Source organism: Panthera uncia, chromosome X (genome assembly GCF_023721935.1).
Source record: "Panthera uncia isolate 11264 chromosome X, Puncia_PCG_1.0, whole genome shotgun sequence".
NCBI classification, from domain to species: Eukaryota; Metazoa; Chordata; class Mammalia; order Carnivora; family Felidae; genus Panthera; species Panthera uncia.
In genome coordinates this window covers 103,385,414-103,403,339 of record NC_064817.1, presented here as the reverse complement: position 1 = coordinate 103,403,339, position 17,926 = coordinate 103,385,414, and the positions used below count along the sequence as shown (strand labels likewise).

At 40.1% G+C, this 17,926-nt stretch overlaps 1 protein-coding gene across 2 annotated transcripts in view; it reads left to right on the top strand.

Moving 5' to 3' along the window:
• ENOX2 (ecto-NOX disulfide-thiol exchanger 2) overlaps positions 1–10,054 on the top strand; it is a 263,903-nt gene extending 253,849 nt beyond the window's left edge. Inside the window, exons 10-12 of one of the 2 annotated variants that reach the window (XM_049644289.1) lie at positions 3,265–3,373; positions 5,819–5,904; positions 8,454–10,054. In XM_049644289.1, coding sequence (XP_049500246.1) covers positions 3,265–3,373; positions 5,819–5,904; positions 8,454–8,585 — 327 coding nt within the window. In that variant the 3' untranslated portion in view covers positions 8,586–10,054. The remainder of the gene's footprint in view (positions 1–3,264; positions 3,374–5,818; positions 5,905–8,453) is intronic. The other variant, XM_049644290.1, reaches the window with a different exon arrangement.
• Positions 10,055–17,926: the final 7,872 nt, after the last annotated feature.

Here is a 17,926-nt window from a genome sequence, read left to right as displayed (position 1 = left end):
GAATGGGAATTAAAAGCCCCCTCTCTGGGGGTAATTCGTGAATGAAGGGCTGTGCCTTTAGATGTGAGTCCTTGGCATATCTAAGGATTCTGGAGAATATACTCTTCAATTAATAAAAAGATTAGTCCATCCCTACAGTTCTTCAGTCTTTCCATCTTGGAAAAGACCAGAGCGTACACCTCATTCTGGCTTCATCTTACCACGCAAATAACAACATAGAAAACCCACGTGACAGAGAATACCTTTAATGAAGCATTTCATTAAAGGAAGAAACACAAGTACAGCTAGAACATTGGCATTTCTTTGCAGACACTCCATCTAGTGTAATAATGAGAAGATGCAGATGAAATAACCAAAACCAAAAGGGGAGAAAATGTGTGGAAAGTAAACACAAAGAATATTCTAAAGCTAGATAATAGCAACATGGAAGGGTAAAATGGGACTTTGCAGCAATAAGAACTGCCGATGAGGGCCTCTTAGGGAGTCTACTAACATCTGGATGAGTTAATGTGTCACAAGCATGAATCTGGTGCCCAGTCTACTTAAGGTGTTAATGTCTACGGATGGTGTCTCCCAACCATACCTCTCTCTAACTGTCTGTATGCCTGAACATCCAACCAAAGCTAACCTCTGAAAAGGAAGGCCCATTGACCATAACTACCTGATTTTAACGTCTCAGAAGGAAGAGATTAGGAGCTTAGACCAAGAACCAGAAATCAACAATGCTACTGTTCCATAAGAGCTCATGCTTTTTATCTCCTGTGCTCAGCTCAGGAAGATGCAGTGTGTGCAGGCCCTGGGTGTGTTTGCCCAGCATAGTGACTTCCCCCAGAGTGCCATTAAGAACTGGCAGCCTTGGTGTAGTTGAAACAAATGATTGAAAGTGTTTTCTTCTGGAGGCCATTTGCAATATGCTTTTAATTCTTCCACTTCATAAAACCAGCTCACTTTCCAGTTTTGTGGGTGCTATTAAAGAAACGAGCACAATCCCAGAGAAATTCATTTATCAAGCATTTAATTGAAAAGTGCCAACACTTCTCTGTGTAGCAGGAATTTCCTCATCCTTTTCAAGCTGCTAAAGTGTTTCGGAGCTGCTACATAGCTGTTTTGCTTCTTGCATAAAATGGAGTGCGTAACCAGAAGACTATAAATAGGCATGAGGCTATGCCAATGATGTCATGCTTAGAATCATTCTTTAGGATTGACACGACATATTAAGGGCATTTCTAGTGTAAGGTCATCTTTAGCGCTTTAGTGTAAGCCACTTTCTGCTTTGTAAAGTATTTCATTTAAAGAAGCAAGAGATCAAATGACATAGAAGAAACTTAACATATTATGCCTAAGTCTGTTTTCCATTCTGAACTTGAATATACCACAAAGTGGCAGCTAAAAAGGAGAAGAAAAGAGATCCAACTGATAATCAGGAAAATGTGACTCAGAATGGTTTTTTTTCCTGTTACAGTAAACAAAGCTGCTTTCAGAGAAAGTCATGACAGTTCATTATAAACCGATCTTCTCTGGGAAGCTGATTTGTGACCAAATATTCCATCCTGACACAATTAGGTTAGGAAGCAAAGTACCATTACATCAGACTGCAAAAAAAAATTTCATGTTGAAAGGAAGGCAATAAGTTCTGGTGAGGAGGGATCTCTTTGGGTTTTGTTTGGGTTTCTTGACAGCAAACCACAGTATGAGTTATTGTCAGTGGTTTGCGGTATAACAGCGTGACTTCTGTCTATCTTACTGCAGAAAGCTAGCTCTTTGAATCTGCCAGTAAAATTAAAGATGATAAGCATCCTTCCAATATACCTTCTAATTTATTAAATGCAAGCTATAATAAAATTGAAGTCAGGTTTCAGTAAGGCTACATTTCTATTCAGGATGTGTAAAACTTCTCAGGATGCCTTTACATCTTAAATCAACCCAATCTGTTAAACTTTCACACTTAAGAAATGGCTTACTGGATCATTTAATGTTTTAAGGGGGTTAGAACAAGATGTACAACCCATGGCTTAGAAGTGAGCCAGTATTTTAAATCAATCTTGGCATGATGGTTACTGCCTGGATTGGATTCTAAAGGCCAAAGATTGAGTAGGTCATCAAGAAAAGCTTCCCTTCTGACTACTGCCAGGAAGCCTGTAAATCCACTAAACAACATGTCTTGCAGCATAGACCATTCACTTCATTCAGGGGCAACATCCTAGAAGCTTTGAAGTCATCTTTAAAGAAAACAGAAGGAATCCTCTCCATGCTGAGGGCTTGTGGAAGGGACGAAGTGACAAAGCATTTGAGTCAGCCATGATCCGCCCCACCCAGGAGCATTTCCCCAGCATTTTCTTTTCTAAGAGAAGTAAGACCCAAAGCAGTGATTTTTTTATTCCTTCTTCCCAAGGCTCTTCCTTCACATTTATAATACAGAAAAGATGTTCTCAGTGCCCAAAGAGAGAAAGAAAGATCCAGGAAAGGTCTGGCAGTATTTTTCAGTTTAATGGTTGGTCATGAGTTTCACCTGAGTATCTCTTATGAAGCATACCTGCTATGCTCAGAAGGAGAAAACTTTCAACAACAAAGAAAGCCACTTGAGTAATATTTTGATCGTGGTCATTTCTTGATGTAAAGTCAGGAATATCCTAACTGATAATGTCCTTATCAGAGAGAAGACAGAGCTGATAATAAATAGAATCTCTACTTTTTAGTTCAAAAGCCAACAGCTGATTATCTGAGAGTAGATTAACTATATTGTAGATTCTCCACTCAGATATGGGGCTTACCTTTAGCAGAGTGTGGACCTAAAATTAAAAAGAACAGTCATTTTAACAGTGGATGGCCTGGCATGAAATCTAAGCTCTACCACTTCCTAGAAATGTGATCTTGGGCAACTTACCTAATTTACCTCAGCCTCACTTTCCTCATTTGTAGAATGGAGATAATACATATCTAACAATGTTTGACATCTAGTAGACAGTAAATGTTTAGGTATGGTTCTCCCAGATTACCTGTTTAGAGTCAAGAATGTTGAAGGCAGAAAAAAAAACCTGGTAAAGATGAATGACTAAATTTTTCTGTGTTTTGGAGACATATTAAGAAGTTTTGGATAATCTTTGATGCTTTTGCATAAAAATGCTATTTTCTCTCCATTCAATAATCAAAATTGTACAGTATTGCTTTTGAGGTACTACATTAAGAAGCTCCCTGTTGCATAATTGAATCCAAGCCTATTACCCAGTAAGGTGAACTGACCCAGGAAGCATATTATTCCCGCAGGAAAGCTGTGCTTCTAGACTCTGTGCATCAAACCAAGATAGTGACTACCCTCTCGAGAAGACCCTGAACAGCAGTCCTATCAAATCTGAACGTGAAGCACTGCTAGTGGGTAAGGAAGCTAACACACACATCCCATGTATTGGCTATGGTGGAGGGTGGAAGGGTTTTACCTAAGATGAATATACACGCTAAGCATTTAGGAAGCACAACAGTGCAGACAACAGGAGAAGAATAAGAATAGACTTTATAAAAATGGTAACAGCAGCTCCCAGTCCTTCTCAAGCTCCAGTGGTTGCTGGCACATCAAATGTGTGGGTGTAAGCACAAGAGGGGGTCTGCTGGAGAAACACATAGATTTTTTAAATCTCTATGCAAGGATACCTGGGCCCCCTCATTCCACTCAGTGTTATGGTTCAGACTCTTCTTTGGCAGAGAGGTTTCCAGATGAGCCTCCATAGGCAGCGTGGGCCTCTCTGAAGTTTTTTCCCCCCAGGTTACAGGCAGATGACTCTGGAGGCTGTCTATGGAGTGCTGGTCACTGGTGGGCTCTGATGAGATAAATGCTAGAATTGTTCTCATTATATAAAAATTCATTCACAGAGGCAGGATAAAACAAACAGTCAAGGAATCACACAGACCTGGTTTCCTGTTTGACCCTACCATTTCCTTCCTGAGCTTCAGTTCCTCCATCTGCAAAATGGGCATAATATTACCTATCTCAACAGGCAGCTGCAAGTATTAAATGAAATAATTCATCTGAATCACTCAGCACAGTGCACAGCCCATAGGAAGCCCTCAGTAAATGAGAACCACTTGGTACTTAGAGCACTCTGCACAAATGCTTGTTGACTTGGTATTCCATTTGGAGAACAGCAGCAGATTGAGGTCCTAAAATATTCAGTCATTCCCAAAGGACGGGTACTGGGTGTCAACAGATCATCCCAGCTGCCTTCTAGGAAGCTGAGCCCCACAGCGGCCCCACCCCAACCTCCGGAGTTCTCTCCACTGATTGGCTTCTGCATATCTTAAAGATTTATCTGCCTTCTTTGGTAATGGATATTGTAGACAGATTTAACACTTTGATATGTTAATAAAGATGTGCAGGGGTATCTGCCATTGAGTCCTCAAGAAAAGTGACAACTTATTTCCATTTTACAACTCAGAATTCTTTAACAAATTGGCTAGGCAACAGGGAGACCTGTCAAAGAGCTGAGGGTAGAAGGAAGCCTCTGTGAATGGATAGTTGTAGAAATGAAGATTCTCAAGATAAGTGTTTCTTGTTTTATTTTTTAAAGAGTGTAGTCTTGGGCTGACAGAAAGGAAAATCTATTTTTTAAATTGGTTTTTTCAGTGTGAACTCACAAAAACTGCTTAGTGTTTTGAAACCTATGGAGTTATTCCTCAGCATCTGACAGACAGCCTGTCTTGGCCGTAGCACCTAGAATTCCTTTGGACATGGGCTGTCTTCTTTAGAATTCAAGTTTCTCAGTTTGAGTCACGGAATAGCAATTCAATTTACCTCATCATTTAAGAGTAATGTAGTGTTATAAGCAATAGCATCCATTTCAAACAGATTTTGAACTCTATCATCAGCTTCTCCTGGATCCCCCAACCCACCTCCTTGCCCTCTAATATTTGGAGGATTTTCACAAAGAACTGATTTAAACTTCAAGCTACAACTCAAACTTGTGATATTCTTTATCAGTCACTCAAAGGCATAGACAAGTTATAGCCTATAAACCAAATCAAATTTAGCTTTTATTTCCTGTCAGTTCTCAACAAACTCAATTCTGGGTCTATTTAGAGGAATTTAAAAAAATTAAAGAAAGAAATAGTAGGTCTTTGAACAATTTATATTCTACCTGTTGCCAGAGAAAGAAGTATTAGAACAATTAATGTGATGTCCAGAACAATCAACGCAGTATGGAGAGCTGCCAATCACCCCATAGTTATGCTGAGTAGAAACTGTGCAGATTCCCAGAAGCTGTAAACTTCTGTAAAAAAACATGTGTTACTTCAAGAGATTTAGTGCCCTAAGCACAAACAAAATGCTAGTGACCATTTGAGTGAGTGAAATGTTTGGCTTTTCTTTACAGAGCTACGCACAGAATAAAACCAAATATAATCAGCAAATTCTCTTGTGAGAGGCATGAAGTGAATCAGCCAAAGTACCTGATTTGTACTTTGGCCACAACAGCAAGATATTATTAATGCATAAGAGGCTCAAGTCCAATTTAAAGACTGTGCAGAAGAACTGCAAAAACCAGCACAATCTAAATTCATTATAAAATTCCAAATTCATTGTGATGTGTAGAACTCAAATGGTCTTTAGGCATCATGAATGATGGAAGTGACTTCTCACATGCCAGCTTTTCTACATGTGATATTGTGTAGTGAGAGGCAGCATATGCAGTGTGTTGTTGTATAGATTAAATGAGTAATATATATATAATGTAGAATATTGCCCAGTCCATAGTACGTGGTATATGTGAGTTAGCTGTCATCTCAAAGAATATGATTCTCAAGTGTAACCTCCATGGTACTGTCGCTATAGGGATCATCTCCACATTTCTTCATGTCCACCCATTTGGAGCAAGCATTGAATACATCTGTTCCTACTTGCACCGTCTAGATAATAAGGTATGTGGGGTCCTGAAATGGGCATGCAAGGGGATGTAGGGTATTTTCTTCCTGCAGAAATTATTGCAGAAGTCATTAGTAATTGCTCTAAGGAAATTTTCCTCACCTATTCTCTCACTGCGATTCAGTGAGAATCACCCTCGTGCAAGTAGGGTGACTATCCGCTTCCATTTGTCTGAGACCAAGGGGTTTCCTAGGACTTGGGACTCCCAATGCCAGAAGCAGGAAGTACTGAGAAAACCTGAATGAACTGACCACCCTACTTCCAAGATACATCTTAGAAGAATTTTCCTCCTCTCTTTAATTTACATATAAGCTGAAAATGAAGCAGTATCTCTCACCAGTCAGGCTTTTACACTGGGCCATTAACCACTAGCTAATGGTAATGTTCAGAATCGAAAGTCTTTTTTTTAATGCTTATTTATTTTTGAGAGAGAGAAAGAGAATGAGGGAGGGGCAGAGAGAGAGGGAAAGACAGAGAATCCCAAGCAGGCTCTGAGCTATCAGCGCTGAGCCTGACACAGAGCTAGAACTCATGAACATGACGTGAGGATCATGACCTGAGCCGAAGTCAGGCACTTAACCGACTGAGCCACCCAGGTGCCCCCAGAACCGAAAGTCTTATTCAAGTCATCACCATCACCACTGCCATTATCTATGTTGAAACAATCAAGGCAGGGGCAAAAACAGAACAGATGGGACAGTAAGTCTTCAATGCAGACTCAAGTTCCGCTCATAGCTGATCTCATGGGCCACTTCCTTCCCTGGATGCCTATGGGGGACCTCACAAAGCATGGGGAGCGAGGGTGTTAGTTCCCTAGAAAGTCCAGAACACCTCACAGAAGCAGGAGGGGACGCTTGACCCCTCCGAATAAATAAACTATGATAAATTTTTTTTTTCAGAAGTCGCATTCAGTTAATCCTGCTTATGGATTTTATTCACAATTTCACAGGATCTAGTGCTCTGGAGATGTGCCTTTGGAATGCAGATTCCTGATAGTTGCATGTCCAAAATACTAAGCCATTTAAGCATATGTCCCCTTAACAGAGGCACTTGCCCACTTGGGAATCCAGCTATGCTGATGCATCCTGTTCATGGCATTTGTTTTAGTTCTAGCTAGAGCTCCCCCTCATTTATCTCTGGGAAGTGGTGCCATTCTGCCATTAAATAGCTCATTTGGCAGCAAAGGGAGGGATGGAATGTGAGTACCAAGACCCAGTGGTAGGTTGAAGTGGTATGAAATTGAACTATGTGTCAGTGATACATAAAAGTGATCTGGTCCTTTTTTAAAAAAAATGTAAAAAAATAATGCATGCACATTACGTTAAAAATGTAAGCAACATAGAAATATAGTGAAGGGAAAGTGAAAGTTACCAACAGTCCCACCCCTCAAGGATGACCACTGTTAACAGTTTAGCATATCTTATCTCAGACCATTTTCTATGCATATGCTGCACCTATATTGTATGTATGTATCTATAAACATTATATATTTATGGGTTTGGAATGGAGAGTCAGCTCTATATGACATACTCTGCAATGTGCTTCTTTCACTTAACTGGCTACAGTCTACTCCTAGCACTGGGAAGAAAGCATGACCTCACTCCTACTTTAGGCCCATTTTCTCCTGAGCAGCTTCCTACCGGAGTAGTGACAGCACCTCCCAAAGAGAGCCTGCAGTGATGCCAACAGAACTGGTGGCTCCCTTGCGCCAACTTCAGGAATATTCAGTGTGGCAGCAGCTCAGGGTTTCTCTCAGGATCCCCTAGTACCCTCCAACTGAGCCCTAGTGCCCAAGGTTCACAGTTAGGAAGGTTGCTACTAATGTCAAGATGACCACCTGAAACAAGTCCTAAAGGGGTCCATACATTTTTGTTTTTATATTGGGGCATGTATGTGAAGTGGGGAGAGGGAGACAATGCACAGAAGTAGGAATACAGAGAATTCCTTATTTCTGTCATTCTTCCTTTGTAAAGCAACGCATGTGTGAAGAATTCTGCTGTGCCTCCCTCCCCTCCCAAAAGGCTTTGCAGCTTCAGTAGGCCTGCACATAGCATCACCAGCACTGATCAGCTGGCTGTCATTCAGCTGGCTACAAACCCAAGCCTCCCTGCACAACTGACACCAGCTCTTTTCATTAGAAAGCTCAGTGGTGATAAGTCTCAAAAATATCATACTAACCGAAAGAAACTAGTCACAAAAGACTATATACATATTGTATGATTACAGATATATAAATTTTCCAAAAAATTCAAAACTGCAGTGAAAAAATCTGAGTCAGGGATGGGGAGTGATGATGGACTGCAAAGGGGCATGAAGGAAATTTCTATAGGCAATGGAATGTTTTATAATTGAATCGTGGTGATAGTTGCCCAATTATATAAATTTACTAAAATTCATTAAACTATACACATAAAATTGGTGAATCTGTCGTATGAAAATTATTACCTAAATAAAGCAGTTATGATATGCATAAAACAAAACCTCAGTGGACTCTGTCTGGAAGGTGGGACTGCTTTTGAATGGAGATCTTCTTTCTGCCCCACAGATCTGCACCAGTGACGTGGAGTGTCTCATGAGCCGACTCCAGCACACCTTCAAGCAGGAAATGACTGGAGTTGGAGCCAGTCTGGAGAAGAGATGGAAATTCTGTGGCTTTGAGGGCTTGAAATTGACCTGAATCCCTTTGCCTAACAACCTGGGATCCTGCAAATACATGTGTGTTGGACAAGCTTAAAAAGTGATTTGTATTAGCAATGGTTTTCAAGTGGAAGTTGCTTTCAGTTTGCCAGTTCATTCCTGGAATATCTTTTGAGTTAAAATAAGGATCCTAGAGCAGCACCTCAAGCTACAGGCCCTAAAAAGAAATGGACTCAAGCCTCAAGTGCTGTAACTTCCTCTCTTTCTGTCAATTGGTTGTCTTTTTTTATTAGTAGTATTGAAAAAGGCCTGTGGCTAAAGCGTATTTGGGGTGTTTTCAGTGTCTGTACTACTGCTGTAGAGTTTGGTATTTTTTTAAACACTGTTGACTGAAATGTTTTGATGATTTGTATGTGATTTGTGTTTCAAAACTCCTCCTCACATTATTGTTGCTACTGGTGAGGGGAATGAGAGGTACACTAGGCACGCCATGACTGACATTGCCTCTCTACTCCCCAGTAAGCCAGTAAATGAATAACACAGCATCTTCTAGAAGGTACCTGACCAGGCTCACCTTTTAAAAGACAAAGCATGGTTTGTGGCTTTTTGCAAAATTACTGTGAACCAAAAGTTGACAAATGTTCCAAAGTTATTTTCTCCAATAATTCAGATTTAAAAAAAAAACCTAGATGTATTCGTAGAAAGCAAGTGCCCAGTATGACTGGCATGTGTATGTGCTATTCAGAATCACCTTGTATATAGTCTGCTTTTAAAGGAGGGCATGTTTAGTTTTCTATGAATTAAAACACATGCGTGCACATGTGTATGTGCACGTACACACACACACACACACACACACTAGCAGAAGGGATTTATTTTAATATGCTTTTGCCTCTAGCTTTCTTACAAAGTCTGTTGGTCCCTTTTCTTCTGCTGTCAGCGTGTTGAATTGCAAACCGTGTACTACTGTAAATATTATGTTTACTTCATGCTGAATGTTTGCAAAGAGTTGATATGAGTCTTAGTAGAAAACTCTTGGTAATGAATGAGCCCAGGTGTGTGATGCTTCTGGCAAATGGCTCAGCTGCATCCACCTGGAGTGCCGATCGCTGGGGACACCCCAGCTCTATGATGCCTACCGGCAGATTGCAATGGCAGAGCACACATGGACTGGTCAGGAAGTCCTGCTTGATGGAAACAAGAGGGAAAGGATGAAGATTTGGGGCTAGCATTTTGAGGCAGAGATGATCTTTTCTTGTGTGCTGTTGTTGGTGCTTATAATAACACAAGCATGCCCTCCGTTGTGTCTTGGTTCAAAGTAAAAGAATGTACTGAATAAGCAAAGCCAATGAAGAGTACTTCCGGAAAATACTTTGTAAATGAGATGTCAGTAGTGTTCAAAGTTGTATTTTTAAAAGATAAATATTCCTTTTTATACATCAGTTTGGTGTTCTGTTTTGAATTACTTGCTCTCTAATCCTTTAGCAAATCATCTCGATTTCTTCTTAGGACTACCAGTATGTTGAAAGAAGATGCTAAACTTTCTGCCTTGACAAGTAGAAATAGGGTCCCACAGCGGCTCATTCATGCTGAAAACTGACTTCCCCCTGAGGCACCCAGCTGTGGCAGGAGCAGGAAGTTGGGGTTATTTTTATACTAGCTTCCTCTGCTGAATCATCTTTGTCACCAACGCTACAGAGGCTTTGATTTGTCAATCTCAGGGGTCCTGGAATGCCTTATTTTAATAATACCTATGAAATCAAGGGAAATTTGCCACATATCAATTACTTCTTATTTAAATAAGTTAAATACACAGAAATTTTCAACAACTATCACACCGAGGCCCCTTGCTGTCCTGCATTTAGTCTACTTGTCCTACAAATGGTCTCTATTATCCCTGCCGGGGCGCCTGGGTGGCTCAGTCAGTTGAGCATCTGACTTCGGCTCAGGTCATGATCTCACTGTCCATGGGTTCGAGCCCCATGTCTGGCTCTGTGCTGACAGCTGGGGGTCTGGAGCCTGCTTCATATTCTGTGTCTCCCTCTCTCTCTGCCCCTCCCACACTCATGCTCGCTCTGTCAAAGATAAATAAACATTTAAAAAAATTATTCCTGCCAATTTAGTACAGGTGTACTCCTCCCAGCTTGAATACACTAGTTGTGACAGTTAAGTTTGTGTGTCAAGTTGGCTAGGCTATAGTGTTCAGTTGCTTGGTCAAACACCAGGCTAGATGTTGCTGTCAAGGTATGTTTGAGATATCATTAACACTTAATGAAGCAGACTATACTCCAGAATGTGGCTGGACCTCATCTAATCCATTAAAGACCTTAAGAGGAAAAAAAACTGAAGTCCTCTTAGGAGAAAGGAATTGTGCCTCCAGGTTGCCTTTGGATTCACGACTGTAGCATTAACACCTGCCAGAATTTCCAGACTGCTGGCCAGCCCTAGAAATTTCAAATTTGCCAGGCCCCACAATCACATGAGCCAATTCCGTAAAATAAATCTCTCTCTCTCTCTCCCTCTCTCTCTCTGTATACACACATACACACACACACACACACACACACACACACACACATATGCCTGTGTGTGTACATCCCACTGGTTCTGTTTCTTTGGAGAGCCCTGGCTACTCTGCTAGTCCAGAGTTGTTATAATATGTAAAAATAAACTATGTTTGCATTATATTAATCATATTGCAGCACATACCATCTCACGATTCTTTCCATTCATCATTGAACTCTATTAATGAGGCTATTTTGCCTTACAAATGCTCAGTACTATTTATTCTGTTATTCTGCCTGAATTTTGAAATATTACTGTTTTGTTATTTTCAGGAGATATGATCGATATTTCCAGATGGCAATGAACAGAAAAAAAATTTTATTTTACAAATCTCCTATTCCTGTGACATCTCTAGTTCTGATTTTTTTTAACATTACCAAGTTGCTCATTAAATGTCCTCAGTGAAAATGAAATCATTTTCAGAGCAAACTAAACACATATCTGTGTTCAAGTTATACAGAGTTGTGTTCTTAATTGGCCCAAAACTGTGTGTTTTTCATATAATGCAGAATAAACTATATTACTTGAAAAGACAGCATAGATGTACAAGACCTTTTGACTCACCTGGCAGAACTGGGTAAGCCCTTGGGATTCTTAGTTGTCTTGCACAGCCTCTCAAATAGGCCCAGATACACTTTTCACCACAATCACTATCATGTGCTGAGCACCTATTATGCTATCATGCTACCTAAAGTCACTTCCTGCCTATGTGTGTCAAGTTGCATGCACACAATGAGAGCTTCAAATTCGTTATAGGTAAAATTAAGGAGAAAGAGTGCCTGAGAGAGTGGTGGTAGTCAACACAATAGCATCTGCAAATTGCCTGGCCAGTGCCTGGCCCAAAGTGAGTTCACAATAGTTACGATTAAGATTCAGTCAAAAGTAATTATAAGCTATGAGCTCACCCTCACCTTAAGAAAAATGTTTTTGTGTTCACGTGTAAAATTGTGGACCAATGTCACATTGCTGGACCTCAGGAAAGGAAACTCAGCTGTTCAAATGTATCCCATTTATTCAGGCCTAGGCTCTCTGCCAGGCACTGTGACAATACAAAAGTAGTATGCCTGGTGCTTGCCCTCAAGGAGCTAGAAGGGTAGGCTTTAACATTGAGTTTAAATCCTTCACCCTATAGCCAAGACCATAAAAGCTCAGCATGAAAATATTCAGTGTTGACCATGAATGGTGTGAATATGGTGGTAATGATGGCTTCCTCTTGAGACCTGAATTATTCTCTGTGCCCCCGTACATCTTCCCATCAAGCACCACCCCCCATCCAGCCCCTTACCAAAAGCCCCACATTTTTCATTCATGTGCTATTTAGAGCACCTGATATGTACAACTTCTGGTCTTAGAAAATCAAAGGGTTAGAAAACATGACCTCTTCCCTCATGAGATTACAGTCTGGTGGGTGCCTGCTAAATGACACAGTCATGTATAAGGTGTTATAGGGGGATATTGTGCAATCTTTCACTAATGTTAAGAAGCTTGAAATATAGGGGGAATCTGTGTGGCTCAGTTTAAGACTCTAAGGCTCAGGTCATGATCTCATGGCTCCTGGGTTTAAGCCCTGCATCAGGTTCTGTGCTGACAGCTCAGAGCCAGGAGCCTGCTTCAGATTCTATGTCTCTGTCTCCCTCTCTCTCTCAAAAATAAACATTAAAAAAATTTTTTAAAGAATCCTGAAATATAGTAAGAAGTGAAAGGCTCAGGTTAACTTACTTGCCCAAGGTACAAAACTAGTATGGGATAAAGCCCAGGATTTGAACCCAAATCTGCCTGGCTTCAATTTATGCTTTTTCTATTATTCCATGGTGCCCAAGGTCACTTTCTAACAATGTCACTTAACCTCTCTGAGCCTTTGTTTTTCATCTATAAAGTGTAAATCTAAGTGTATTTCCCTGAAAGTGTCATTCATGAGGTTTTGCTCAATGTACAGAGGCCAGTACTAATCTTGCCTGGCAATATAAGTGTCCATAAATAAGTATAATTATTATTCAACTAATATTATCATTGACAATGCTTTGATGACACCAGAGCTATCTTTCTAGTATCAGAAATCCCATAGGGCCACAGAGTAACTTAAGAATGAGACCTGCTAGGGTACAAAACCAATGTGTAGAAATCTGTTGTATTTCTATACACTAATAATGAAGCAGCAAGAAGAGAAATTAAGCAATCCCATTTATAATTGCAACAAAAATATTAAGATGCCATGGAATAAACCTAACCAAAGAGGCGAAAGACCTCTGAAAACTATCAAACACTGATGAAAGAAATTGAAGGCGACACCAAGAAATGGAAAGACATTTCATGGTCATGGATTGGAAGAAAAAAAATTTGTTAAAATGTCCATACTACCTTAAAACAACCTACACATTTAATGCAATCCCTATCAAAATACCAGCAGCACTTTTCACAGAACTAGAACAAAAAATCCTAAAATTTATATGGAATCACAAAAGGTCCCAAAATAGCCAAAACAATTTTGAAAAAGAAAAGCAAAGCTGGAGGTATCACAACTCCAAACTCCAAGTCACATTACAAAGTTGTAGTAATCAAGACAGTATGATACTGGCACAAAAATAGACACATACATCAATAGAACAGAATACAAAACCTGGAAATAAACCCACAGCTATATGATCAATTTATCTTTGACAAAGCCAGAAAAATATGCAATAGGAAAAAGTGTCTTCAACAAACGGTATTGGGAAAACTGGACAACAGGCAAAAGAAAGAAACAGGACCACTTTCTTACACCATATACAAAAATAAACTCAAAATGGATTAAAGACCTAAATGTGAGACCTGAAACCACAAAAACTTAAAAGAAAGCCCAGGCAGTAAGTTCCCTGACATCAGCCACAACAATATGTGTCCTGAGGCAAGGGGAACAAAAGCAAAAATCAACTATTGGGATTACATCAAACTAAAAAGCTTCTGCACAGCTAAGAAAACAAAACTAAAGGGCAACCTACAGAATGGGAGAAGATATTTGTAAATGACATCAGATAAAGTGTTAGTATCCCAAATATATAAAGAACTTACAAAACTCAACACCCAAAAAATTAATCCAAATTAAAAATGGACATAAGAGGGGCACCTGGGTGGCTCAGTTGGTTAAGCCTCCGACTTCGGCTCAGGTCATGATGTTACAGTTTGTGGGTTCAAGCCCCACGTCGGGCTCTGTGCCGACAGCTCGAAGCCTGGAACCTGCTTCCAATCCTGTGTCTCCATCTCTCTCTGCTTCTCCCCTGCTGACATTCTGTGTGTGTGTGTGTGTGTGTCTCAAAAATAAACATTAAAAAACATTTAAAAATGGGCATAAGGCATGAGTTGACATTCCTCCAAAGAAGACATCCAGATGGTCAACAGATACATGAAAAGATGCTCACCATCACTCATCATCAGGGAAATGCAAATCCAGACTACAATGAGATATCACCTCACACCTGTCAGAATGGCTAAAATCAAAAACAGAAACAAGTGTTGGTGAGGAGGTGCAGAAAAAGGAACCCTCTTGCACTGTTGGTGGGAACTCAAACTGGTGCAGCCATTCTGGAAAACAGCATGGAAGTTCCTCAAAAAGTTAAAAATAGTGGCGCCTGGGTAGCCCCATTGGTTAACCATCTGACCCTTGATTTTGGCTGAGGTCATGCTCTCAACTGTTGATGAGATCAAGCCCCACATCGAGCTCTGCACTGACAGCACAGAGCCTCCTTGGGATTCTCTTTCCCTCTGCCCCTCTGAGCGCTCTCTCTCTCAAAAATAAACATTTTATTTTTAAAGTTAGAACTAGAACTACCCTGGGATGCCTGGTGGCTGTCAGTTAAGCAACTGACTCTTGATTTAGGCTCAGGTCATGATCTCACAGTTTGTGAGTTGGAACTATACACTGTTAGTGCAGAGCCTACTTGGGAGTCTCTTTGCCCCTCACCCGCTCATGCTTGCTTGTTCTGTCTCACTCTCTCAAAATAAACTTTAAAAAGGAAATAGAACTACCATATGATCCAGTAATCCCACTACTGGCTATTTACCCCAAAAATATAAAAACAATAATTCAAAGGAATACATGCACCCCTATGTTTATAGCAGCATTATTTACAGTAGCCAAACTATGGAAGCAACCCAAGTGTCCATCGATAAAATGAATGGATAAAGAAGATGTGGTGTATATACGATGAATATTATTTTGCCACAAAATAATGAAGCTTTGCCATTTACAATGATGTGGATGGTGCTACAGAGTGTTATGCTAAGCAAAATCAGTCAGAGAAAGACATATACCATATGATTCACTCATATGTGGAATTTAAGAAACAAAAGCAAGCAAATAAAAAAAGAGAGGCAAGTCAAGAAACAGACTTTTGACTCTAGAGAACAAACTGATGGTTACCAGAGGGGAGGTGTATGGGGGAATGGGTGAAACAGGTGATGGGAAGTAAGGAGGGCACTGTAATGAGTACACAGAGATGTATGGTATTATTGAATCAGTATATTGTACACCTGAAACTAATATAACACTATATGTTAACTATACTGGAATTAAATAATAATAAAAAGAATGAGACCTGCTGGCTCAGAGAAATTTAGGAGATTTTACTAAACAACGCACCATTAAAGGTAATGCCTGTCCCACACCTGACACAAGGAAGACACTTCCTTCTGTTTTACAGTATAGTCTCCAGTATCCTTCCTATTTCACCCTCTCCTCATAGAACAGACCACATCCCATTAACAAGAAGGCCAGAGCAGCTTTTTCTTAAGAGACCTGCTGGGATACAAAATCAATGTGCAGAAATCCCAAGATTTCTCCCATATCCCAAGATCAACATCATCCTATTCTTTCTTTCAGTGTTCCCAGAAGCTTTGAAGATCCCAATTGCCTAAATTTTCTATCTGTGTGGAAGGTTTCCAAGGCATACTGAAGCAATTACCTGGGGCAACGGAAGGAAGGAAAAGGAATTGATTACACACAAATGTGAGCATTCAGGCTCAAGTCCAGAGCCTTATGAAGATGATCTCAGATCTTGGGTGGAAAATGGGATCCGGCACATACTAAAGAGTGTTCTACTTCACTGCATTCAGTCCAAGGCTGTTTGAATATTAAACTACCCTAAAATTAATAGCCCTCTGGACTATCAGACCTCTGCAATCTTAACTCACTAATATTCCTCACCAAATACCTTATATCATGCTTTAAAATTTTCAGAGCAACCCCGTACACAGACATTATGTCATCTGATCTTCGCAATAGCCTGTGAGCTAAGGGCAGACGGTTCTCTCACCATTATCACAGCTAAGGAAAACAAATGTCGGAAGGATGAGGAGCCATACTTTTGGTGACACTACTGAGTGGATGGTGAATCTGGGATTAAACTGCAGGATGCCCGAGTCCTCCCAATTTCTACCCCGCTTCATCTTCAGTCTCTGCTTAGTATAGCTGAGAGAATGGGAAGTAGGGATCCTTAACAGTTTTTAATGCCACGGGACGGACCCCTTGTAAGTCTGGTGAAGTCTGTGAACCCCTTATCAGAATAACATTTTTAAATGCATGAAAAAAACACAAAGGAAACCAACTACATTGAAATAATAGTTATCAAAACACATTTGTGATATAGGAATCTATGTACTCCTTTAACACATTAAATAGCAATATGTAATGACAGGCCTACTAACTACTGTAATTTTGAAGTAGTGATGAAGACAAATATTTCAAGAAATCTGCAATAACTTGTGATATAATAATATCTGTGATCCTGGTGAAAAAGACACAGGTGCTGTTAACACCACCACCACCACCATCACTGCCCCGCCCTGTACTATGTTGTCTACATTTGTAATGGAAGAAAATGATACATTTCAGTTAGAGGCTGGTGAATATCTAAGTGTAATATTTCCACCCAAGTTCACATGCTTTCTAAATTCTACACACAGTCTCTAGGTACAGAGCCCCTGATAGGTGATAGAGGAGGTAGATGAAATATGAACTGAGAGCCTCTAAACTGAGGCCAGGATTAATTTTATTAAATACATTAATATTTATACTTAGAACAGTGCCCATAACACAGCAAGCTCTATATATGCTCATTCAAGAGAAATATATTTTAAACAACAAACTTTATGAATGATAGAGAAACTGATTCTTGGCATATTTTGAAAAAGGGAATTCTAAAGCAATGCATAAATGGCAGGAAGGTCCCTCAAGTGAAGAAGTAACAGATGAGCTTCAGTGCAGGCAAATACAAAGAACTGCATTTAGGAGAAAATGAGCCGAATGCTATTCACAAGATGTTAGTTTCCAAGCCATCATTTCTGGCACAAGAAAGGGATCTGGGAGTTGTTGGAGAGAAGTCCCTGAAGACATCTGTCCAATGTGTGGTTGGAATCATAAAAAGGCAACAAATTCTAAACATGGTAAAAAAAATAGAAATAAAGTATGATATTATCTTATTCCCTTTTTTAAAAAGTTTTGTACCCACACCACTAAAACAGTGTGTTTAATGTGTCTGGGCCCCCAGACTTGAAACTCACCATTTCGATTTACATGTTAAGTGCTTACTCTGTCCGAGACACTGCCAGCCAGTAGGGGATGCAAGGATGAATAAGACATATTGGAGGGAAGTTCAGTGAATCAAGAATATGGCTGGGTTTTAGTACATTAATGGAACATGCTCTACTCTCTGGACCACAACCATATAATCTGGGAGAGAGAAACGTGGAATGTTGAATTCAGTGTTTTTCACATAATCTCTTGTTCTTTCTCTCTCCCTCTCTCTCTTTCTCTCTCTCTCTCTCTCTCTCTGTCACACACAC